Source organism: Dipodomys spectabilis, unplaced genomic scaffold (assembly GCF_019054845.1).
Source record: "Dipodomys spectabilis isolate Male_0828 unplaced genomic scaffold, ASM1905484v1 ptg000024l, whole genome shotgun sequence".
Taxonomy (NCBI): Eukaryota; Metazoa; Chordata; class Mammalia; order Rodentia; family Heteromyidae; genus Dipodomys; species Dipodomys spectabilis.
This window is the reverse complement of record NW_024870701.1, coordinates 14,865,714-14,891,189: the sequence shown is the minus strand read 5'-3', so window position 1 is coordinate 14,891,189 and position 25,476 is coordinate 14,865,714. Positions and strand designations below refer to the sequence as shown.

Below are 25,476 nucleotides of genomic sequence, written 5' to 3'. Positions count from 1 at the left end.
AACTGCAAAGAGGATATTAAAAAATAATCCTCAGTGGGGATTATTCTGCAGTCACTGCAAGATGCATAGAGCATACTAATCAAGCTGGACACATCACCAAAACCACATTGGTGGCTCCAGTGTGTACTGCCGAAAACAAAAGGAAACGTGGAGGAGGGATTGCTGCATAAGGCCTCAAAGGGCAACACAAGGCAGTTGTTGGATGAGCAGTTAATTCACCTGTGACTTATGATGCTCTAATGTAAGAATGGGGCTTGGATCAGGCCCAGGTTTAATATTCTCAGGGTCACTTTAGTGAATATTTTGAAACGTTTTCTAACGTAATTCCCTTGTAAAACTCATTAAGTATAAAGTCAAATTCATTTAAATTTTTAAAATTCCAAATGGTACAATGCTTGCACTGCAAGGTGAGACTCTGGATTCTATCCTCAGCACAATGAAATAAGCAAACATTAAACAAATTAAAATCCATGCTCTTACAGTGCTCAATGATACAACACAGATTGGCTAGGTAATGAATTTACCTAATTTCAGTTAGTAAAAAAACATAAAAAAGGTATGTTGTAACTAATCTGCTCAGTTCCCATCCATATTTTTTATTCTTTGCATTTCTCTTGCATATCAAGTAAATATGAATATAAAGTTTCATTTTTTCACTATTACATAAACATTAGTAAGCAGTACTGTAGTGTTTTAAGCTTAGTGATGACCAAAACGTATACCATAAAAATTGAGGGATTAGCCTGGTGCTGGTGGCTCATGCCTATAATCTGAGCTACCTGGGAGGCTAAGTAGAGGATGGTGGTTCAAAGCCAGCCTGGGCAGGAAAAGTCTGTGAGACTCATCTCCAATTAACCCCATGCCACACATGCACATACATACACACTCACAGACAGCTGTGGCTCAAGTGTTGTAGAACACTAGCCTTGAGCAAAAAGCTCAGGAACAGTAACCTGGTCTGGAGTTCAGGTCTCAGTACCAGTCCCCCCCCTCCCCTCACCTCCTCTCCCCACATTGCGGGAACAAAAAACCCAGCAAGACTCCTGTAATCCTAACTACCCAACAGGCTGAGATCTGAGGAGTCACCTTAGGTGGGGTACACACAGAGAAGAAAGCTTTTGAAAATTAGAGGAGGATATCTTTGCACAATAATCACAAATATCTTATTAAGACAACTGAAACAACTGAAGAATTCTAACTAAGAGCCATACTCTACAACAGGCAGATACATACTACTCTGGGGACTCTTCAGGGCCAGGTGTGTGCACCTGTCCATTCCCGATGATGCCTACCAGGAACTCACTTCCTGATTCTTCCCAGAGGGCTCTGGAGACTCTTCCAAGAAAGGGCTATGCATGACTTATCTTTGTTTCCAGGCGCGCAGAAGATTATATGCCAGAGATTGACATATAGAAGGAACTCAGTACATTTGCTGAAGAATACAATAGCTGTGTAAAATTGCACAGTGGGAACTTAAGAAATTACATTCTTAACAAACTGAAACCATGTTTGTGCATCTCAAAAATGGTAGATGGTAAGCAGAAAGAATAGAGGAGCTGATTTTAGCAGCTCCACTTCTTGACTCATGAAGCACCAAATGAAAACCTTGCAGTGAATCATAGAGAGCTCTTAAATGAAGGATACCACTGTTTATAATCAAAGTATAACTGTGAACACAAGAAAGCCTCCGAGAGATGTCAATGCCTCTGGCACTTTTGATGAATTACCTCCCAAGAGTTTGCCAGGGTAGGCTGACATGAAATACAGAAGGGGAATTGATGTCTAAAGTAAAGTAAAACAAAACAAATACTTCTAGGAAAAAATAAAATGGCATCATAGAAATCAGTCATGTTGTTCTCATGAAAGGCAATGCCATTCATTTGGACTTAGACAACAACAAACATTAGCCCTAACCTTCTGGATAAAGTCTTTGTACATTTATTTTTTTCAGACAGAATATCACTATCTAGTCTAGGCTAGTCTTTAACTGGAGATCCTCCTGCCTCAGCCTTTTCAGCTCTGGGCTTTAACTGTGTACCACATTTGACTCTCTGTGTGTAATTAACAACTGTATTTCCACAAGGAAATATAAATGTTAAAGATGGCCAAAATAACTTGAGAGTACTGAATTTTCTCAATGTTATAAAAGGGCACAAGTTTACAGAGATCCACCAGTGTCTATACTTACAAACCCCTTACACAGAAAACTTACTCTTCCTTCTTGAGCCCTATTACTTTTCTGCTCCAGAGTCATGACCCAAATCAGAGTCTTTTGGCAGTCATTTTTTCTGCTAGAACCAAGCCAGGCACAGAAGGATTGAGTTCTTACCATATTTTCTTAACTATCAAAGCCTTAAAAGCTGACATCAATTTCATCATCCTATATATGTGTCACCAATTTCTACCCTTTTAGAAAAAAAGTCCATTGCTGTTCAATGGAATAAAGTCCTAACTGGCCTGGGGAGATCTGACACTAAAAAGGTTTTTTGTTTTGTTTTTGTAACCAACTAAGGAATTATTTCTTAGTGACCTATAAAACTTTGCTTAGTCTTGCCTCATTGATAAATCATTTTCATCTAAATAATCTTTGGAGATACAGTTAACAAAAATATCTAGAAGAATTTCTTTGATTAATTAAAGCAAAAAGTCAACATATTACTATTTCTCCTCTTCCTCTTCTCCCCATCCCCACCCTCTCCCCTGTTGCCTGTAAGAAGTATGAATTATAAGCTTTCATTTAGGAAGAGATCTTTCAATGTAGTAAAAAAAAAAAATACCAAAGGACAGAAACATAAACAATCATGTTTTTTAAATGAGCTATGAAACAAGATTCAAGGTCACAATGAGTGTTATAGGTAAAGGGCTGTCAGAATAGTGCTTACAATAATGACTGAGTATGACATAGCCAGTTAAGTACCACAGAGACAGACAGTGAAAAGACATCCTGAATTCAAGAATGAACTGCTACAGACATATTGCATTGTGGGAAATGTACTTTGCTTAGGAATGGTGCACATCAATTTGTCCTTGAAAGTGAAACTGAGAAAACTCAAGAATAAAACACATATGCAAGGAAAATTCTCAGTCCACTTTAGGGCCTCTGTCCAGGTGATATCTCTGGGAATTAGACATCTGTACACATGTGTACATCTCATGGCATTAAATAACAAGGAAATATCCTTCACCCTGAAGTACTGGACACCTCACTTCTGAGTTTGGGGAGATCAGACAGAATAGTGTTCCATACTAACTTCCTCTTAAGTCAGACTGCTAGCTAGGAACTGGGCTTCTGGAAATCTTAAAACCACTGTCTGATTCAGGAACTAGTTTCACTATAAGGCAAAGTTGCACTCATTGCTTCTACACAGGGAAAGATGGTCTCAGTCAAGGAATATGTGCTAATCACCACACATTAGAGGTCTCCACAGCACATTAAGTATTCTCTAATATTTTAGTTCCCACACAGTGGGGCACTGAGGAGACCATTTTCTTTTCAGCTCTCATTTCTAAACAGGAGATCCATTCTCTCATGTACCTGTTTTTTAATGCTGCCTGTCAGGTAATGGCTTCCAGTGGTTTCCTATTTCCATTTCCTACCCTTACCTCGGCCTACTCTTCAATGTTTGTGCCTTATTTTCTACCCCTTTTCATTATGCACCTAGCCAGGCCAATGAAAATTCTGTCTGATTCTAAAGCCTTTTGAACAGTGCATATGTTTTTCCACAATGTCTTTTAGCTTCCTGCAGCATACTGGCCTTGAGGTTATCTTTCCTTTGAGTCACTGTGGGCTCAGGAAATGTAAACCACTATGCTATCAGACTGAGCAAAATATTGACAGCAATGTAAATCTGCTACAAAATGAGCTGTTTATATCTCTCACTTTGCTAGAACTCAAGGTCCCCAAAGGGAGAAAGCACAGACCTTGGCCAGAATAGACTCTCAAATATTTATTGAATTAATGAATTCTCAAATCCAAATGGAACACTTAACATTAACCCTAATATATCCCTCAATTCTTCTAAGTGATTAGTCACTGCAGTTTCCAGAGGTCCCTATAAACACAGAAAATATGCTACATAAGGAAATCAAGTCTCTAAATTCCAGAGGACAATCTCATACCCATGTTCTGCTAAGATCCAGCCTTGTGAACAGACACCAAAGCCAGCAGAAGGGCAGGGGTGAGCCTCTCTCCAAGGACAGGAACACCCAGAAGACCATCCAATTTACAGAAAGGACACAAAACAAGTTCCAGAATTGAGAGCCTAACAAAATATCAAGCCACTCTGATTTCACCAAACTGAATAAGACATTGATGATCAAATCAGATTTTTGAAAACCATCTTTGACAGAATTAAGCCTAGATGACCCTAATTCATAATAGAAACAGGTGAATCTAGAATTTTGCTGCCTACAGCCTGTTTTGGGTGCTGTGATCTGAAATTTACATTCTGGCAAAAGTGAGCCATATTATAATAGCTTTGAATGAATGGAACACACTTCATAAGTGCATCTTTTACGTGTCAACACACGGGATTTCTTTTTGTTATCATTAACATCAGTGCATTTTTTAAAAGCCTAGAAAAGTTGGATGTTTTAGGTTAATATTTTAGACTTAACATTTTCATTTTGCTTTGCCTGGAAGTTCATTTCCTGGGGTCAAGAATTTTTGTTTTTAAGTATTTAGAAACATACTATTGTGGTTGCATATTCAAACACCCATTTTGAACTAGACCTCTGGCTTTATATATTCGTTCTCAAAAACCTGGAGTATGCAAACAACGATGAGGTGGGCAGAGGGCCAGTTAATAAATCTCATTTCCGACTAGCATATGCACAAGGCAGAGCTATGGGGAGTATTTTCCCGAGGGAGCACTGGAGCACAACTCATTCGCTGTGAATTAAACCGTGTCACCTCAGATGGCCTTCACGTTATTTTTTAAGCAGCATTTAAAATATATGGATTTCTAGCACTTCTAAGGCACTGAAGAAGCAGAGGCTAGAGAGGCCATCTCATATCAGTCAGTGGACTGGGGAAAATGTATTTACTTACATGGCTGTGGTCACTTGCTATTTTCAATTGAAATTACTAATCAGGGGTAATTTGCTGCAAGAAACCTGCTTTTCTAATAAAAGTGCACACTAGTTTCAATGATGTCTTCTCACCTATTCTCTAGACGCTAAAATTAGGTGCTGTTTACACTAACAGATACCTAGATTGTGACATCTACGTTGAGAACCATGTCTGACTTTTATTCATGAACAGTAAGGTACAAACACTACAAAAATAGAAAAGTGATTGCATGTCATTAGCAATGTTCAGGTGTCTGTCTAGCTCTCTGGGTACCCTCAACTTCCTCTCACCAGTACTGTCAACAAGGTGGGGTGCACTCCTGTCCATCAGCTCCCAAAAGAAACCCCTTTCCATAATAGTAACATCATTCTTCTATTTACATAGCATTTCTTTCTTTTCTGTGCTCCTGAGGACCAAACCCAATGTTCCACACATGCTAGGCAAGTGTTCCACCATTGAGCTACTACACTGATGGCCCACAACTCTTATAAGACATTCTTTTTTTCAGTGTTTGAAGTTAAACTTACAATATCTCTATTAAAATGATATTATTGGGCTGGGAAGGTGGCTCAGTGGTAGAGTGCTTGCCTCACATGTATGAGGTCCTGGGTTCAATTTCTCAGCACCACATAAGCAGAAAAAAAAAGTCAGAAGTGGTGTTGTGGCTCAAGTGGTAGAGTGCTAGCCTTAAGCTGAAGAGCTGAGGGACAGCGCCCAGGCCCAGAGTTCAGACCCCATGACCGACAAAAAATAAAAATTAAAATTAAAAAATGACATTATCCATCTTCATATGTAACAAGCAAAGGCAGAAAATTGGCCTTTGATAAAGGCCTGCATAAGGTCTTCCTAGGAGTCAGTGAAGTAAGCAAGACAAAATTGCTTCTCTCAAGGGATTCCTCAGAGAACTTCCAAGTATATCTCATTGTTGAGGGCTACTCAAAACCTACAGCCAAGGTCAAATTTTTACTTAGTTAAATCTCTACTGTGGCTTTCAAACTGCCTTCCAAATTTCCCCAGCAATTAAATAGCTATTTTATTCCAATCTTCGAATACCAAATCATGATGGAATGCTTCCTGGACAGAAAAATGTGTTATGGTTTTCCTTTCCCTATCCCTCCCCGCACCCCCCCCCCCCCCAGTAGTAATTGTATTACATTACTAGTCCACATTGAAGGAGGAGATGACCAATGAAAACACCTAGTGTGTCTCTCTCCAAGTTCTCCAAGTGCAGCCTTTGTAGAACAATATAAATGCATTTCTGGAGATTCTTTCTCTATTTAACCTATGGCGCTTTTCACTGTAGCCTCCAATGATCCTATTACATAAAAATACAAGTGCAATGATGATCTGAGTGGCTTACAATTTTTTTTCAGTCAGATCATTTAAAAAAATTCAGTTTGTTTTTTTACATAATTTCAAGTACCATTATAGAGACTCAGAAAGCAAACTAGAAATAATTCAGGAAATGAAAATAATAACTTGGGTTGCAGTGAATAAAACTTCATTATAAAGTAATACTTTCTCAGGAGAAGGTAACATTTAACCTTTTCAGTCAATTATTTTTTCCATTGCCACCTCAAGTTGGTTCATATGAGTAATAAAACCGAAGAAGGCAACTACTTTGGGCTCACGTGCTAAAATTTGTACTCCAACCTAAAAAGCAACTGCCACTTATGATGCAGGTGACTAAAATCGCTTAGGAAAGGATGGCCTCAAATTTACTACTTAGAAGAGCAGTTCTGATAAGTTTGGAACTCAAAACTCTTTGATTTAAATGCTATGATTTTTGTTGTTGTTGTTTAGGGATATTTACAGACAAAAAAAAAAGGTAGATGAATAAGGAGAGAAAAGGCCCAACTTTCTAATAATAACAGGGTCTCCAAAAGGAGAGTCCCTGAAGTTGTGGTTCTATTTTGGTTTACATTAAGAAAATAACAAACACTTCAAGTCTGGAAGAATACCATGTCAACACATTTCATTGGAACCATAAGGTGACCTCCTGGGCACAGCCAAAATTAACTCCAAGTATTTATGTAACTGCCAGAGAAGACAGGATGAAGGTTGCCTTTTTCTTCTTCTTCTTTTTTTTGAATTAACAAATTGTGTGTGTGGAAGTGGGAAAGAGAAAGGAAGTGGGGGTGTGGGGGTACTTTGGGTCTTATTTTATGATATCCAACATTCATCCACATAGACTATTCTACTCATAATACCATCTGAATGTTTAGATGAATGCTTTTCACATTTTTTTTAAAAAGGAGGTTTTATTTCCTGTTGCTAACTAGCTAAAAGGATGCCCTTTAGAGGTACGCATGGTCTGCTTCAAAGCAAACGCATTGTTTGTGGTTTATCAAGGTAACATTTAAAAATAACTACCCTAGTACAAAAGAACTTCAGAGGAAATATGACCGGAGCTATCAGTCTTCCCTTTAAGTCTGGCCTTGAGCTGTCTGAGATCCTAGCTGCATTCTCCATTACATTGTTATCCTTATCAAACAATGCAAACAATTTTAATGAGCTTATCTTCGGGAACATATTGCCAGATAGGTTCATGCTAAATGATGCTAACCGTGCAGGCACCTCATTAATCAAAAGGCTCACAATACAATGACCAGGATCGTTGCCACCCTGAACATCAGACCTCAGCAAAATACCAGGAATTACCTTCGACTGTAAATACGAAGGAGGGGCTCCCCCGCCCATGGGAAGGCCATAAAACTCCTAATAAAATGCTTAACAACGCCCCGGTCCCCCCCCCACACACACACCCTCTTTCAGGTCGGTGGCAGTCCAGTGTCTTCTAATAAACCCCAGGTTTGGTGGAGAAAAGGTGGGGGGGGGGGGGGAATGTCTAACATCGTGACCTCTGCTGTCAATCCTCGCACCAATCAGCGAGCAGAATTCGTACAAAGCTCCATCAATCTGGCAGTCTCACATCCCAGACTGCAGCTCAATCTCGAGGATTCCATCTTTCCCGCACCCTCTCCAGGTTAAGCGCAAACGCGTGTGGGTTTCCTCCCCGTCTCGCTCCTCGCCATCCTCGCGCTGGTTTTCTGCCGCGAGGCACGGCTACCTAAAAGGCCCTTTGCAATCTACCAGGGACGGAGGAGAGGAAGTGCCACCGCCTGCCTCCCGTCGGGGAGGAGGGGGGAGAGCCTACATTTTTATTTCTTATTTTTGGACCAGTGTGGAAGGAAAAGGGGTGGAGGGAGACCCCCGCGTCTGCAGGCGGCGAAACCGATCCCCCAAAACGCCTTTCCCTCCGCGATCGCCAAGCCGCCCCGCACGGCCAGCGTGACACACAGGGACACCGATGCCCGAGGACCGCCACCCGCCCGGGCGAGCGCACGTCGGCAGCCCGGGTGGCGGGCAGGGGCCGCTCCACGATCGAACGGGCCGGCTCCCCCCGCGCCGGGCCCCGCGCCCGGGCCCGCGCCGCCCCCATTACCTGTAGGAACGCTCCCCGCGCACGGTGTGCTTCCGGAAAGGAATGATGGTCCCGTTATCCTGGATGATGTCGTTGTTGTTCTCGCCATTTGGGGACAGGGTTTGGGTCGGCCCGGGCATTGGCGCACTCCCGAGAGAGGGAACAAACCGCTGGGGGCTGGCTGACCAGGAAGGTGGCTGCGTCTTCCCGCTCGCTCCGCCGATTCCGCGCACGTCCCTCGAGCTGCCGCCCGCCCGCTCGCTCTCGCTCGCCCGCTCGCTCCCTGCGCCCAGCTCGGCTCCCGCCCCGCCCCGCCCCGCCCCGCCCTCTCGCGCCCCGCCCACCCGGCCGCTGACGTCAAAACGCCAGCAGCAGTCCGGTACCAGCCGCGGCACCCGGGTCACGTGGCCGGCCCGTCACCATGGCAACGCGCTAACTCATCACCTCGCCTCCATTCGCACAGGGCCGCGTCGTGAGCACGCCAGCGGCTCCAGGCAGGCACCGGGCAGGCCTACATCTGGCATGTAAAAACCCCAGGCCACCCCCCACCCCGCCCCACCACACACACACAGCCCCCCTCGCACACCCGCCTGGTCTGAAAACCAGCTCTTCCTCTAACCATTTCCTTTCCGACCCGTGCTCCGACTGCAGCTGTGTACACAAAAGAAGGATTCGAGTACCGGGGTGTGGAGGACCCTTTAACCCCTTCAGTACCAACTTCTTAGGCCGTGAAAATGAAACCTGGCCAGGTTTAAGGAAAGTTAAAAATACATCTAAAAGACCCGATGCCAGTTCCTAGTGTCTGACCAAAGGAGTTAAATTCTCCAGATTCCTCTCCCGCTGGAATAATTGCACCTTTTTAAAAGCAAATAACCAAAAAGCTGGAAGGAAGCTGTATTCCCTTCTACCCAATAAAGCCTTTAATAATGTGAGGATTAAAGATTGTAAGTTATGAGATTTTATGTAGAAAAGAAATCCCCGAAGACCTTAAAATTATTAACTATTGGGCATCCTCCACTCCAATTCTCCCCTCCCCCAGCACCTCTTCCCCCCCCCCCCCCCCCCCAGTCTAGGCTGGTCTAAAACTAGTCTTTCTCTTGCCTCAGCCTCCTGAGGACTGGGATTACAGGAGTACACCACAACTCCAGACTTTATACTGCCTCCTGATACTAATCATTTATTGGCATGTGAATGAAACAAGTGACCACCTCCTTTCATATTTGGAATCTCTCAGCCTTCAAACTGTTTTATAGCATCGCAGTTTTCCAACAAATTAGTTCTAACCCAGAACAAATGGGGTGGTATTTTTATCTCCATGTTTTAAAGAAAAAAAAATGAGGTTTATGTAAAATGTAAAGGTTTAAGTAAAATTCGACATAGGTAAGAAACTTGAAAGTGGTCATTTGTCTATAATGTCTGTAAGAATATTTAGGCATACTTCCAACATGACCGTTGTGAAGGGCTGGGGTGTGGCTCTCCTGGTAGAGCATAAGCCTAGCAAAGTATCAGCCATGACCCCTGGGAAAAGATGACTGTGAGTAGAACTGCAAATGCTGTGCAAAATCAACAGACTATAGAGTCTCGCTGGAGAGACCCCCAAGTATGTCTGATCCTCTTCTCCAAAGGGAAAAAAAATGAAGGATCCTCTACGTATCTAGCAGAGGTGGTCTCTGAATTTTCATGGGGTAGGAAAGGAAGCAGATTTGGAGTATAAAAGACATAGCATAAATATATGTGGTAGAAAGTTCTCAGCTATGGCTCACCCCTTCAGATCATTGTATAGTTTATCAGCTTCATTTTTTTGTGATACAGATATTAAAAACAAGTAAAAACTCTGTCATTCTTGACAATTCTCCAGCATATGCCCTTGGTTATAAGTTATTTCTGGTATCAGGCTTCTGGAATTGGAATCAAATGTTTCACAACCCAGATGGTAATGATAACCTCAAACAAGAAGCCCTTTTTTTATTCTTTCTATTTTGTACTCTCCTTTTGGGCTATTACTTTAATAATTTTATTTTCTGCTTAGCCATTCAATTCACAGTGCACAAGTGGATTCCTTCATTTACATGAACATGTTTTTCTCATAAAATCTGGATCTAATTCTAACTTGAAACTTAATAAGATATACAGATAAAGAAGAGCAAGAGACACACACCGAGTTTCACATTGCACAGTGAGCTATAAACACATTAAACTAGAGTCACTGTCACAAAATCCATGCTTCCTCTTAACATTTCTGTTGCTTGACTCACTGTTGTCAGTTCTCTACTAATTTGCTTACTTTCACAAAAGCTTCCCCTTTCTTTGGAGACAGATTGAATTAGAAAGACTCAGTATACAAATCAAATGTTCAATGTTTCCAGAGTAGGTCCCCTACATTAGGGTCCTTTAGAACAACTTACTTTCCCATAATTCTATATGTAAATATGTAAGCCATAACCAGTGTCATCATGAGAACTCAAGTGGTCAGAATTTGAACATGTAGTTCATACATTCTACAAATATTTTTTTCTCAAGAAAATATTACCACTTTGTTTCTAGGCTACCCTCAAAGGAGGGGTAAGAGCCAAGAATTTGGTTGATGGGCTGAAAGGGAAGGGTAGTAAGTCAGGTGAAGGAGGTATGAAGAGCCCTTGTAAATCTTCCTCTAAGACTGCTGTGAGCCACACTACTATAAAGGGATCCAGAGAGCTCCTGAGACCAGTGATTACCCTCTGAGATGCAGGGGTAACAGGGGTAATAATTTGAAAATATTAAACAGATGTGTTTTTATTCTTCTCCCCATAAATCAGGTTACCTGGCAGCCATTCCTTAGGTCAAGCTTTGGGGAAAAGGAAAGGGTAAATTCCACTTTGGGAAGAGAGATGATACAATATAGAGAAATGCATGAAAGGAAGAGGGAGGGGAGATTCCCTCCCCCCACCCCCACTTTTCCAGACCGAGTTAAGTGTAGGAAGAAGGGAGTGAAGGTGGGAGAGAGCAGGGCCTCCCATCCACAGGTTTTCAAACTTATGTCCTAGAAGGGAAGCTGAAGATGTGCTTTTGCCTCATCTCATATTTGAAGTTATAGGCCACAATGTCGAAACAACAGCTCAAGAAGTTTTCCTACCTGAGTAAGGTGCTGCCCATCACAGCAACTCCTTTCTCTAGCAAGGCACAGCTTTATCACAAGGGAGGCTACTCTCTCCTACCCTTGGGTTCCTTCTACAAGCCACACTCACCAATTCAGTGCTCTGGATGCTATCTTGCAGCGGAAAAGAGACCATCTAAGAAGCTGCATATTCAGCCAAGAGGTAGAGCTATCCAAAGATGGCCTAAATTGGAAGAGGCTATAATATTATGAGCAAGTTCAAAACTTCCCGGAGTTTAGCCCCCAGCAGAGTGGGGAGAATTACACAGATTCTAGAAAAAAAAATCTGACAGTGTCTTTGTACATCTGTCTGTGGGCTAAAGTTTTGCCTTTGCATATAGATAATACCTAAAATTGTACACAGACCACATTGTCCTATATTTCCAAATTCCCATGAAGAAAAACGGTTCCTCTCATCAAGAATCATGATTCAAATAGGGACTGTTGAGACAAGCAAGCCAGGATGCTGGGCTTGACTTTATTCATAAGCTATGTAATGTGGCAAGTCATTCTGCATCTCAAGATTTAGTTTCCTATAAGGTGGGTGCAATAATACTGGTTTCATAATGTTACTATGGAATTCAAGGACATAATATATTAAAGTACTAAACTTATTAGGCATACTTTAAAATATTCATTCGTTTAACACATCTGGTTTTCTTGTATACCAGAGGCCAATAAGATAAGTCTCAGGTTCTGACATGAAGGAATTGGGGTGTGAGTCAACAAAGTAAAAGTATTGGTAATTAGAAACACTGTAATAATGGTATCATATAGGGTGGTATCGTACTATGTAGATAGCATTGGTCTCAGAATGATAACTGAGAAATAAGCCTAGAAAGTTCCCAAGGAGCTTGTACCTGGTCTTGGATGATAATAATAGAAACCTTTCTTGTTTCTATGCAACAGAGAGAATGCAAGTTCTCCTGAGAAATGGGCTTTAACTGTTTCATTCACTGCTATACCTACAGTTCCTAGAACAGCCTTTGCAGATAGGCACTAAATGAATATACAATACTTTCATTTATTCAGCATATGTCTAATTTGATCCTTGCAATAACCATAATGAGAAAATTATTGGCTCAAAGAGAAGAAATTTGTCCAGAATTGGATATCAGGGTTTCTTGGGCCACATTAAAGAGCTTGACCTCAATTCTGAAGACTGTCTGAAAACTTGAAGTGCTGTAGGAGGGAAAATTAATGCTAAAACTTGCACATGACATGCTGACAACAGTATGGATGACATATTGGGTCAAAATGAGTCCAAAAGTAATGAGCTAAATGAAGACAATGAGGATAAAGGAAGTTGAATGCTGTCCAGATAGGTTATCTGGAGCTATGAAAATGAAACAAGAAAAAAGTTGGGGATACAATTTTTGGGTGGCAGGAAGTAGAAATTCTGACAGGTGGAGTAAGACATTGGAATAACAGTGTAAATATGTGGAGATGTAACAGTGAAATCCTCCCTCCCCCTGTCCCACTGCCCCTTGTGTGTAGCTAACATAAGTCAACAAAAGATTTAAAAACAAACAAAAAAAAACAAGCAATAAAGCTGGGTGCCAGTGGCTCATGCCTATAATCCTAAACACTCAGGAGACTGAGATCTGAGAATTGTGATTCAAAGCCAAGCCAGACAAAAAAAAATCTATAGGACTCTTCCTTCTCTCCAGTTAACCACAAAAAAAAAAAGCCAGAAGGGGAGCTGTGGCTCAAGAGCATTAGCCTGGAACACAAAAGCTCACAGTCAGTGCCCAGGTCCTGTATGGGCCCCAGTGTGGGCACAAAATATACAAACTAAAAAGTTAAGATAGAAGTTAAAGCATTGAGGAAGAATACACAAATTGGAAATATTCTGAGGGATAATTGTTAGGATCTGGTGATTCTCTAGATATAAACATGGCTGGGGGAAGTGTTATGGATGGGTAGTGAAGGAGAACTAGATATCTCAAATGGATTCCAAATTTATGGCTGGCGTGACCAAGGATGATAGTATCATTTATCTCACTTGGAAGTACAGATTAAATTGTTCTTTGGAAGAAAGGTTCTCATGATACATTTTGAGAAATAGTGACAGCACATCATATTAGTTATCAGTGGGCTTTATGTATAGTGAGCATTAAGTTTTTGTCAAACAAGGAAATAATATATGGCACTCTATCTTATGAGATATGTTTGACTAGGGGATCCACATTATTTGGAGGTAATTAACTCCTAAGCCTTTTTTTTGTTGTTGTTGTTTTTTGCTTTTTGTCTGTCGTGGGCTTGAATTGTGGGCCTGGGCACTGTCCCTGAGCTCTTCAGCTCAAGGCTAGCACTCTACCACTTGAGCCACAGCACCACTTCTGGTTTTCTGGTGATAAGAATCTCACAGATTTTCCTGCCTGGCTTGGCTTTGAACCTCAATCCTCAGATCTCAGCCTCCTGCATATCTTGGATTACAGGCATGAGCCATCAGCACCTAGCACTCCTATGTTTTTATGGAACTTTTGACTGCTGTCATTCAGGGAGAAAAACAAGGATAGGGTGGGATTCTTTTGAGACTGGGTGATTTAAAAAAGGAGTATAATGTGCAAAAAGGAACTCTGAAGGCTTTTGCTATGATGGGGGTGGGTGTCCAGTCACAGGATGGAGTGGTGTTTAGTAAGCCCAGGAGAGAAAGAGGTTTCATAGGAAAAGAAAGGTCTCTAGGGCCAAACGTCACAGAAAGTTTAGATCCAATAAAGACAGAGAAGTATTTACTCAATTTGATAAGTTGTTCTCAAGGAACATATTTGAAAGAGTTGACTTCAGATTAAAGCCATCAACAACTGAAGGAAATGAAGAAATCTTTCTATTAGTAGGAAACACTACAACTCTTTGCAAAATTGTTAATTTTCTGACTAAACCAAGATGCTCAAGAAAGAAGGAAACACTAAACGAAACCATTCATGTGTGTGTGTGTGTGTGTGTGTGTGTGTGTGTGTGTGTGTGTGAAATCAGCAACTAATAGGCATCAACAAGTATTTGCACTGAGAACTTTCATCAACATTGTCAGTATTGAAGCCAAGCTGTTAATTAATGAACACCTGTTAGACTTTCTGTGAGTTGATTCTATTGGGGAATTCCCATTCTACTGGGGTCAGGGTCCATTAAAAAAAAAAAAAAAGGACAAAAACCACAAACTAAAAGGAAACCGTTGCTGGTTAATGGTGGTTCATGTCTGTAATCCTAGCTACTCGGGAGGCTGATGTCTGAGGATCATGGTTCAAAGCCAGCTAAGGCAGAAAAGTCCACGAGACACTTATCTCCAATTAACCAAAAAGCTGGAAGTGGTAGAGGGTTATCCTTTAGGAAAAAAAAAAAAAGAACAAGAACAAGAACAACAAGAAGAAAATAAATAAAAGGAAAAACCAACGAACAAACCCTTCAAAGCTCTGAATATCACCCAGATCCTGAGTTCTAGCCCCAAGACTAGCACCAAAAAAAAAAAAAAAAAAAATTAAATAATTAAAAAAAGAAACCATCATCAGCTAAGAGAGCCAACCAAGAAAGACTGAACTGAACACCAATCCATGTTTTTTTTTTCTTTTCACAATCATATTTCTCTTAGGACTTAGGCCAGACAGTATAAAAATGGTTTTTCTGTTCATCTAGAAGAGAGATTTCTGCATTGCTTTGGTCTCATAGCATAATAGCAGAGAAGGTATGGATGTATTAGTTAAGACTGAGTCCATTCCAGAACCACCTGCTCATCCTGGTCACTTTTTCCAGGATAAAACGTTTTTACTGAAGCTGGGCATCTTTATATCATTATTACCTCCAGAATACAGACCAAAGATTCCATTTAGTTGCCTCTGTTGTTCTGGGACAATTGTTTCTCTTATGTGGATTTCCTAAGATACTTTCTAGTGGGGAATGGAGGTATGGGTTATCAACTAGTACCTTAAACTATGCTCTACACCAAAATAATAGCAGTGAATAAATGCAAGATGGGCCAGCCATCGGTATTGGCTCTGAAATCATATTGATGGCATAGAAATATATTTGAGACTGCTTTAAGCTCACTACCTTTAAGCCAGAGGCACAGGAAGATTTTCTAGATCTTTTTCCTAGATATGACAATTTTGTGATATATATGTATAAACATACGTGTGTGTGTGTGTGTGTGTGTGTGTGTGTGTGTGTGTACTCACACACATATGCTCCTGGTATTAAGGTACAACATTCATTTGCAGAAAGGTGATGAATAGTATTTTCTTCCAGATGAAGAATGCCTTCCTCAGAGCCAACCTATATAGGTATAGTCTTCAATGCTGACTTTTGGGATAATTTCTCTTGACAGATTATTTATTAGCCACAGTGATTAGTTTTGCTGATATGTTCAGTAAGCATAGCTTTTCAGGTCTCCCTCTGGTTTGGTAACAAAATAGCAAGGTTTCTGGAATGGCCAAACACAGAACATTCCTTGCATAGGATGTCTGTGTGGGTTGAGGTTGATTTTTCTAAGCTTTTAAAAAACATCTTTATATTGGGGGTTGTTTTAGCCCTATTTTCTTAGCTTTACATAACCTTGGGTTTAATTTTGCAGGACTCACAGAATGCAATATGAATGGGACTGAAGAACACAAGAGACCATGATGATCTTGTAACCATTTGATCAAATCTGTGCAATATGACATTTCAGTCTACTAATAAAAGGAGGTGGGGGTTGGGGCTGGGAAGTTGACTCAGTGGTAGAGTGCTTGCCTCACATGCATGAGGCTCTGGGTTCGATTCCTCAGCACCACATAAGCAGAAAAAAGCCAGAAGTGGCACTGTGGCTCAAGTGGTAGGGCACTAGACTTGAGCTGAAGAGCTGAAGGACAGTGCCCAGGCCCAGAGTTCAGCCCCCATGACTGACCAAAAAAAGGGGGAGGGGGATTGAATTATGATATCTGGTTGAATTTATGAGTTTTAAAAATGTTTCTCTAAAAATATAATGTGATAAATGTTGCAAATTAAAGAATATATTGTTAGCACAGGAATGTAGAAAACAAAGCGGCCATACCTAGAGAAACTGAGAAAAACAAAATATTGCTATCCTACTAAGATGTGAATATTCAGATATTCACTCAGAGATTCTTTTACTAAGCACTTACTATGTGTTGGGATTTTTTTTTTGCAATATTCTGTGCATTGGAGATACAGAAATTTACTGAAAAAAACAAATCTTACTGCTTCCATGGAACTTTTTCTTGAGTGTATGAGCATGTGTATTTAGTAGAGACAGACAATAAGCACAATGTATAGTTTGTGAGACAGTGTTCAATGTCACAGGGAAACAGCAATGAAGAGTCACTAAGAGTTTAGGGGAAGGGTGTCACAATTTTTTTTCAGTGTGTGCTGGTATTGGGGTTGAACTTAGGGTCAGGGTGCTCTGCTGGTTAACTGAAGATAAAGAGTCTCATGAACTTTTCTGCCAGGGCTGGCTTTTAACCATGATCCTCAGATCTCAACCTCTTGAGTAGCTAGGATTACAGGCATGAGCCATTCACATCTGGCTTATAATTTTAAATGCAGTGGCCAGTGTTTGTATTCCAGTGATGGTGACATTTAATCAATGACCTGAGAGAGGTAAAGGAAGCAGTCACATGGATCTTAGAAAGAAGAATGTTTTAGGATGAGATAACAGCAAATGCAAAGGCCCTGATATGAGAGAATGACTTGTTTAAGAAACAAAAATGTACGTCTACAGCAGATTGATTATGTGTGTGTATGCATATTGTAAGGAGCAGGGAGGTAATTGTGGGAGATAAAATTAGATGGACCACAGAGAGACCAAATTATTCAGAACTTTGGAACCCCTTTGTAAAGACTTTGGCTTAAAAATCAGAGTTAGAAATAATATTTCTGTATTCGTTTTAGCAATGTCAGCACAGATGTGGAACAGTGTATTCACAGGAAGAGCAACACCTAATATTTGAGTTCCTTTTGGGGGCCAAATACTATGCTTGACAAGTGGGTATTCTAATCCTCAAGAAATGTAAGAGAAGCGGGTAATTCTAAGTCCAATTTTACAGCTCAACGATAGCCAGATCATCCAGGAAGTGGCTGAGCTGGGCATGAACACACCTGCCAGATGTCAAGGTCAGTATTCTTCTTCGCTCCTATGCGTGCTTTTCACTAGGAGCGGATGAATCTGGGAAGAGAAACGCAGAATCCAGGTAGAGGAGAACAGCAGGACAGAGGTAATTCTGTATTGGCAACCAGTGGGTATAGCCAGTACAAGGTTGAATGGCCAAGAAAAATAAAGGAGGCATAGGCAGCTATACAGTGGTATACAGTGGTATTTATGGGTGAAGGATTAGAAGAACTAGAGGATAGGAATTCTAAGTTTCAGCTAAGGAAAAGGGGAGAGGGCTGGAAGAAGAAATACTAGGATTTGGAGTTCGCAGAGTATGTGATTGATAGGGAGAGAAAGACTTTTCTTATTCTTATTTATAGTGACAAATGATTTTGTTTCTGAGTAAGCCTCAACTAGCAATGTCCATGTCTTGAATGCCTTCTGGAGAAAAGGAGACCGCAGGCATTTTTTTGGTATTTGTATTCAAAGCTCAAATCTGTTTTCATTTTCACTCTTGCCAAGATGTTATAATTCAACCATCTAGCTCTAGACATGGCTATTTGAAGGCTCTCATTGAAATGTAACTGTGCCCAAATTTATGAAAATTCCTTTATTTCCTTCTCCTGTTTTATTTCCATGTGAAAATAAAACATATCTTCATGAAGTGACTAGGTAGAGCAATTTACATGGGATAAAAGGCATGTCAGGCTCAGTTGGGGGTGGCAAGGGAGGAGACTCTAAATACCACTAACAAATCAATAACCTTCCAGAAGAGTCAGAGGCTTTCAAGAGATTTCCTTAGGGAATCTCAAATGTCAGCCAACCCATTGGTTTTTGTTTTTGTTTTTTTATTTTATTTTTATTTTTTGCTGACTTTAATAGCAAGAAGCCCAAAGAAGAGATGTCTTAGTATCAACACGGTGGCCTGGAGAAAGTAGGGGAACAGTTGCTCTATCAGAATCCAACACCCCGGACCCTCACTACACACACAGAGTTTCTGAGACCCTCAGAACCCAGGCCATCCAGTAACAATGAGGAACACTGGAAGAGACAGGATTCTCCTGACTTGAGCTGTCAAGTCTGGTGAGCACCACAGCAGAGCTATGGCTCTCCATGACTCCCCTACAGTGTGTAGAGGGAACATGAGGCTGGCAGCTGGAAACAATGTGAGTAATGGAAGAGAAATCCCCCAATTTCTGACCTCACCCAAATAAAAATTTTAAAAAGAAATTAAAGCAGCTTACTTCATGGGGGGTGGGGGTGGGGGAGTAGGGGGGGGGGGGCAATCCAACTGGAAATTATGAAGCCTAAGTTTCCATCAGAAATGTTGTAATTAGAGTTTATATTTCATTTCCCCATCAGAAATGTTTCAATTAGAGCTCAAGAGTGCCAAGTATCTGCTTGTTGTCAATTCGTGCTCACTCAAAATGTATACAACGTGGACATAAATGAGGGTTTCAACTACAGAGCACAGCACACAAAAACATAATGGGTTACCTTCCAGGAGCTTCCATTGAGTTTCCATGTAAAATAATCAGACCCTGGGTCAGATCCAAAGGGATCTACAGAGCTTAATCTTTTTTTTCTTCCTTTGTGCCTTCTTGGGGCTTGAACTCAGAGCCTGGGCACTATCCCTGAGCTTTTGTGCTTAAGGCTAACACTCTACCTCTCAAATCAGAGCTCCACTTCTAGCTTTGTGCTGGTTAACGAGAGATAAACCTCTCATGGACTTTCCTACCCTACCTAGTTTTGAACCACAAGCAATCCTAGTATAGATCTTAATTTTAAGGAGTTTATGTCACCTGGCAGATCTAGAATCAATTCTAGCTATTAACTCTTAACGCAACTTGTCTGCTTACTCTTTTCTCCAGGCCACAATTCCAGGGTCTTCAGGGAGAATATCATTAGTGCTCAAAGATGCCACCGAGTCATTATAAATGAGAAGTAATGAAATGAAGTGCAGAGAGCAGCTACAATGACTATTACTTGTCTGCTCTTCTTCCTGGAGTATAGATCTTCAAACCTCTTGGTTCTATCAGAGATTGTGAATTAGAATATTCTTCCTCCTAACCCTCAGAGTTGGTTTAGAGCACAACTCCTAATCTAAGCTGAGTCCTTTAAAATATTTTCTGGAATCTTCTTTTTTTGTATATATTTTTTATTGTAAAGATACTGTATAGAGGGGTTACAATTACATGAGTAAAGTAATGTGTACATTTCCTATTGAGCATTGTTACCTCCTCCTCTGTTTTTCTCCTACCACCCCTTTTCTTCCCACCTCCCCAATTCCTCCTCCACCCAAGTCGTAAAGTTCATTTTCAACAGAGTGTCTTATACATCTCATTGTTACAATGGGTCAAACTATATCCTTATTTCAGCCTTTTGTTATTTCCCCAAATTAGAAAAATGTACATACAAGATGCAGGGCACCAGAATCAAGTACAGTGAAAACAGGGATTATACCATGGGGGAGGAACATACAAAAGAAACAAAAAAAACACATAGTACATTATAAGTACATTGAAAACAACAGCAAGAAAGATAAAACCACTTATGTCTCTACCTTGGGGTTCATTTTGCTTAGCATCATGTATATGGTCATATGTACATAAAATTACAGAGCTATACTATTTGTGTGTACTATGTACTGGGGATGGTAGTGGAATCTTCTTTAAAGATATCATTCAAAAAATACAGTGTATTGTATATTTTTCCACGTTTTACACAGAACAAAAGAATAGTAAAGTAGAAAGAGTTTGCAATTTCGATAAATACAGACTTGAATTTGAATCCAGGTGCTGGTACTTAAAAACTGTGGAACCTTGGTCAAGTTACTGAACTTTTCTCAGCCTCAAGTTCTTCCCCTTGAAAGTTCACATCATAGCCATGAGACTTTATGATTGGTGGGAGACTTCTGAGAGAGAGTCTGGTAAGTGTCTTTGAGAAGGAACTCTGCTCCCTCTCATGTTCCCCAGCCACACCCAAAGTCAGCTTGGGACTTTCAGAGCAGAATGAACCTAACCTCTGCTTACTTCGGAATGCCAAAGCCCCATGGGGATTCCTGAGTCATTTGGCAGGAGGACAGCAACAGCAATGCCAAGGTGCAGAAGAAGGACTTTAGGTAACAGCAATTTTTCTGCAGAGGTACTGAGTATTGGGGAGGAGGAAGAACAAACCTGACTCCCTGTGGTAGGGGACAGAAACTTCAGCAAAAAGAATAGGCTTTTGTAGACTATGCCCATTTCTTTGGGGGAGAGTTGCCAGGAGAGCAAATTGAAAAATCAAGGCTCCATTCAGCTCTCCAGAAGCACCTTGTAAAAAAAATGTGGGCCTGTGGCCCACTGTACTCTTTCCTTACTCTTTCCTTACTGAATAAGCAGACCAGAGGCAGAAGCTAGAGTTGGGTTGGCAGCAATGGTTTGGACACCACCCAGTGCATTTAACAAGGTTGCCTTTCCCTTGCTGGACCCTTTTCAGATCTGAGCTTCAACGAAGACAAGCACTCAGTTTTGAACACTCAGAACCCATTCTTCCCTCTTGTCTCTCTGACACAGTCTCCAAACTTGTCCCCTTCACAATGATCTTGAATGTGTCCCTCCATTTCCCCTCCCACAACTCAGCCTGCTTCAGACCTCCTTCTCATGGCTGCCTAACTCACCAGTCTCTCTGCAGAGTTCCTCACTTCCTCTTTAACTACTTATTAAGCCTACACGTCAGTCATCACTAGATCTACCTTTCCTCCTGACTTTTGCTTGTTTGTTTGGTTTTTTTTTGGGGGGGGGCCCGGTCGTGGGGCCTGAACTCTGGGCCTGGATGCTGTCCCTCAGCTCTTCAGCTCAAGGCTAGCGCTCTACCACTTGAGCCACAGCGCCACTTCCGGCTTTTTTCTTTTTGCTTATGTGGTGCTGAGGAATCAAACCCAGGGCCTCAGGCATGCAAGGCAAGCGCTCTACCACTGAGCCACCTTCCCAGCCCCTCCTCCTGACTTTTTTGGTGTGTCCTGATTGCTTCAAAGATAAAAATTCAAGTTACACTTTCAGTATTTATGATACTGCAAATTACATTAGAATTTTAGTAAAGGTGAGATGTCATTTGGTTACTACTCACTTTTGGAAATGTTAGTTCTTTTTTTTTTTTTTTTTAATGGTTTCTCAACTTATTTTTTTGTATACTTTTTAATTGTAAAGATACTGTACAGAGGGGTTACAATTACATGAGTAAGGTAATGAGTATATTTCCTATTGAGCATTGTTACCTCCTCCTTTGTTTTTCCCCTACCATCCCTTCCCTCCCTACTTCTTTAACTCCTCTTCCCCCTTCCCCCGAAGTTGTAAAGCTTGTTTTCAACATAGTGTCTCATTGTTACAATGGGTCAACCTGTGTCCTTATTTCAGCATTTTGATATTTCCCTTCCCCTCCCCAAATTAGAAAAATGTATATATACAAGATGTAGGGTACTGGAATCAAATGCAGTGAAAACAGGGGTTATACCATGGGGGAAGAACATACAAAAGAAACAAAAAAAAATCACACAGTACATTATAAATACATTAAAAACAACAGCAAGAAATATAAAATCACTTGTGTCCCTATCTTGGGGTTGATTTCACTCAGCATCATCTTATATGGTCATATGTATATAGCGTTTGACCTTTTATGTTTGTCCTAGACTTATACTAGTTATTGCAAATAAGGGAAACCATGGCACCTATGTTTCTTTGGGCCTGGCTTACTTCACTTAGTATAATTTTTTCCAAGTCTTTTCATTTCTTAACAAATGGGGCAGTGTCATTCTTTCTGATGGAGGCATAGAATGCCTATATATATATATATATATATATATATATACATATATACATACATATATATTCATCTGGGTTGGTTCCATATTCTTAGCAATGGTTAATGCTGTGATGAACGTAGTTGGGCTGGTAGCTTTAGTATGGCCTTGTTTGTGCTCATTTGGGTAAATGCCCAAAAGTGGGATTGCTGGGTCATAGGGGAGCTCTATGTATAGTCTTTTGAGGAACCTCCATACTGCTGGAAATGTTAGTTTTATTTCCTGGTATCAGCAGAAGCAAAGGCTTCTCTAGTTGAACCCTGAGGCGTGTTCTTATAGCAATAGATTCTTCATCTAAATATTCTATTAAACCAGGTCCAGTGAAACTGCTAGCCTTCCAGGTTCCATTTGGAAATAACTTTAGCTCACTTCACTAAAAAGTTAGGATGAGAGCACTTGTGGCTCATGCCTGTAATCCTAGCTTCTCAGGAGGGTGAGACTTGGAAGACTGAGATTCATAATCAGCCTGGGCAGAAAGTCCTTGATACTCTAACTCCAAACTAACCAATAAAAAGCAGGGCTGGAGGCATGGCTCAAGTGGTGCAGTACCAGCCTAGAAAGTCCCTGGGTTCAAACTCCAGAATCATCAAAACTAAAACCAAATGATAGCAACTCAGTCACATTAATCACAATGTGATATATATAGATATATTGATAGATATTTCAATATGGTTATATATCAATATGGTGTATATGTATATTGAGAGATATATCTCAGTACGATACATACATACACACACATATATCGGTATCTGAGTTGTTACCTCTTGAGAGTACCTCTTGATTCAAGATGAGGAAGATAGTTTGGAACATTCTGCCACCAGAGACTCATCTTTACAACAGCTTTCACTGTAATCAGATTACATCATTAAAGGCAGAATCACAACATTTTTAATGGGCTCAAAATCATATAAAAATTCATAGGGAATTGTTGGCTTGAAGAAATAAAGAGTTAGAGTGTTGCTATTTCCTAGTGATGGAGGACATTCAAAGTTCCACAGAGGGTAAGTTCTGAGGCTGGATGACAAGTTAAAAAAAATTGTTTTTGGCTAGTCACCTTGGACACAACCAGTGGAACAGCAGCCTCTCATTCTGCACGCAAAACACTCAACTCCAGATAAATGATTCTGCAAGAGGTCTCCACCCACATTCATAGCCCTTGAGAGGAGCTCTAGAAGTTTGGACATGGTGCTATGGAGCAGAGCCAGCAAACTTCACAGTCATTATAAAACAGCTGCAACTCCATGCTTATGTCATACATTGTGCAAATACTCCATAAAGGACACATTCCAATTAAGAGGGGGAAAAATACAGCTTTGCTAGTACTAATCAAGGTGAGAGGCTAGATTTCACTAAAGACTTCAGAATAACTCTCTGGTGTTTCCCAATTATATGAATCTAAGGTTTATAGTTAGCCTTTATCATTTTTTTCTATTTTATTTTTCTCATTTCTTTTCTTTCAAGCACAAGCAGCATTTATTTCCAACCCTTTAAATCGATCACTGTAGCTATTCACAACATGGAGGGCCAAAGTAGCAACAAACAAACCAAACAACCAGTGTGTCTACTTCTTAGCATTGATTTTGCCTGGCAAAAACCCATGCCTTATAGCAATAAAAGATGGTGCCATCCATAATATTTTCTGTTGGATAAAGGAAGATACTACATTCATTGAAAAGACCTATTTATGATCTCTCTTGAATATCAGTAGGCAGATGTGAGAGCCAAGTTCCTGCATGGTTTTCTTTTTACATGATTATAATCTTCCTAAAATGAGGAAAGAAGGTTAAGGGAACTATTGGAACTTGTTCTGCAGATACTCGTAGCAAATTTTATTAATCTCAGGGTTATTTCTGTTTTCTGAAGAAAAGTAAGTTATACATAGATGTCACTAGAACTGAAATATATTTATTTATATGAAAGTCTTTGTTCTGTTTCAGTTTGGAGGAAAAAGTTTTTTTCTTTTGTTATTGGACTGGTGTTGGAACTCGGGGCCTAGGAAGTATCCCTTAGCTCTTTTGTTTAAGGTTGGGGCTCTACCATTTGAGCCACAGTTCCACTGCTGGCCTTTGGGGGATTAATTGGAGACAAGAGTCTCACAGATTTTCTTGACTAGGCTAACTTTGAACTGTGATGCTCAGATCTCACCATCTGAATAACTAGGATTATAGGCTTGAGCCACTGACACCAGCTAGAAAAAAAGGTATTTATACTCAAAGGTTTTCAGCAAATATTTGCAATAGATATTCCACAAAAGGAAAAAGATTGTCTGGTTATGAAAGAAAGGACAGAGCTCATGACTGATGAAGGGGTTGGTAAAGTTCTTTCTGTTCTTCCCAGGTTCCAATTAGGATTTTAAAAACCTTAAGTAAATAGTACCAAGACCAGGAAGTTTCCAATATCCTAGCTCAAGGTAGTGAAGAGGACAAATATCATAAAAGCTCAAATAATAACCATAGCCCTGGAACTCTGAGTGTTTTGAGTACAACCCAACTAGGGAACTTCTACCATGCCATAAATCAAACCATTCACAGCTATGGAATAGAGCCGATAGGCCTCAAGTATCAATGCTTTGTCATTTATATGAAAATGTTAACAAAAGAATGGTATTATAACCAGGCATGATGGCACATACATGTAAGTCTGCCTGCAATCCCACCACATGGGGAAGACTGTAAATGAACAAAACAAGTATGTTATTTGACATTTCCTTCTCTGTGGCCTATGGTTGTTCTTTAACATAATATGTTTATATAATTATGTAAAATGTACTTATGACTAAAAAGAAAACAAATATTTAGTTTCTTACATTCTTACTATAACAATGTTAGACTATGTTACAAAAATTACTTAAAGATATGGATATATTTTTTTTCAGCTATGTTAAAGAAATACTAATGAGTAATAAGCAGCAAAAGTCCAGTGT

General features: G+C 40.4%; 1 protein-coding gene across 6 annotated transcripts in view; it reads right to left on the bottom strand.

The window, feature by feature from the left end:
* Positions 1–25,476, bottom strand: part of Mapre2 (microtubule associated protein RP/EB family member 2) — a 164,451-nt gene that overhangs the window by 103,699 nt on the left and 35,276 nt on the right. Inside the window, exons 1-2 of one of the 6 annotated variants that reach the window (XM_042675113.1) lie at positions 8,758–8,772; positions 8,517–8,709 (exon numbers count right to left, since the gene is read on the bottom strand). The exons of 4 other annotated variants lie outside the window; for them this stretch is intronic. In XM_042675113.1, coding sequence (XP_042531047.1) covers positions 8,517–8,635 — 119 coding nt within the window. In that variant the 5' untranslated portion in view covers positions 8,636–8,709; positions 8,758–8,772. One more of the 6 variants, XM_042675110.1, reaches the window with a different exon arrangement.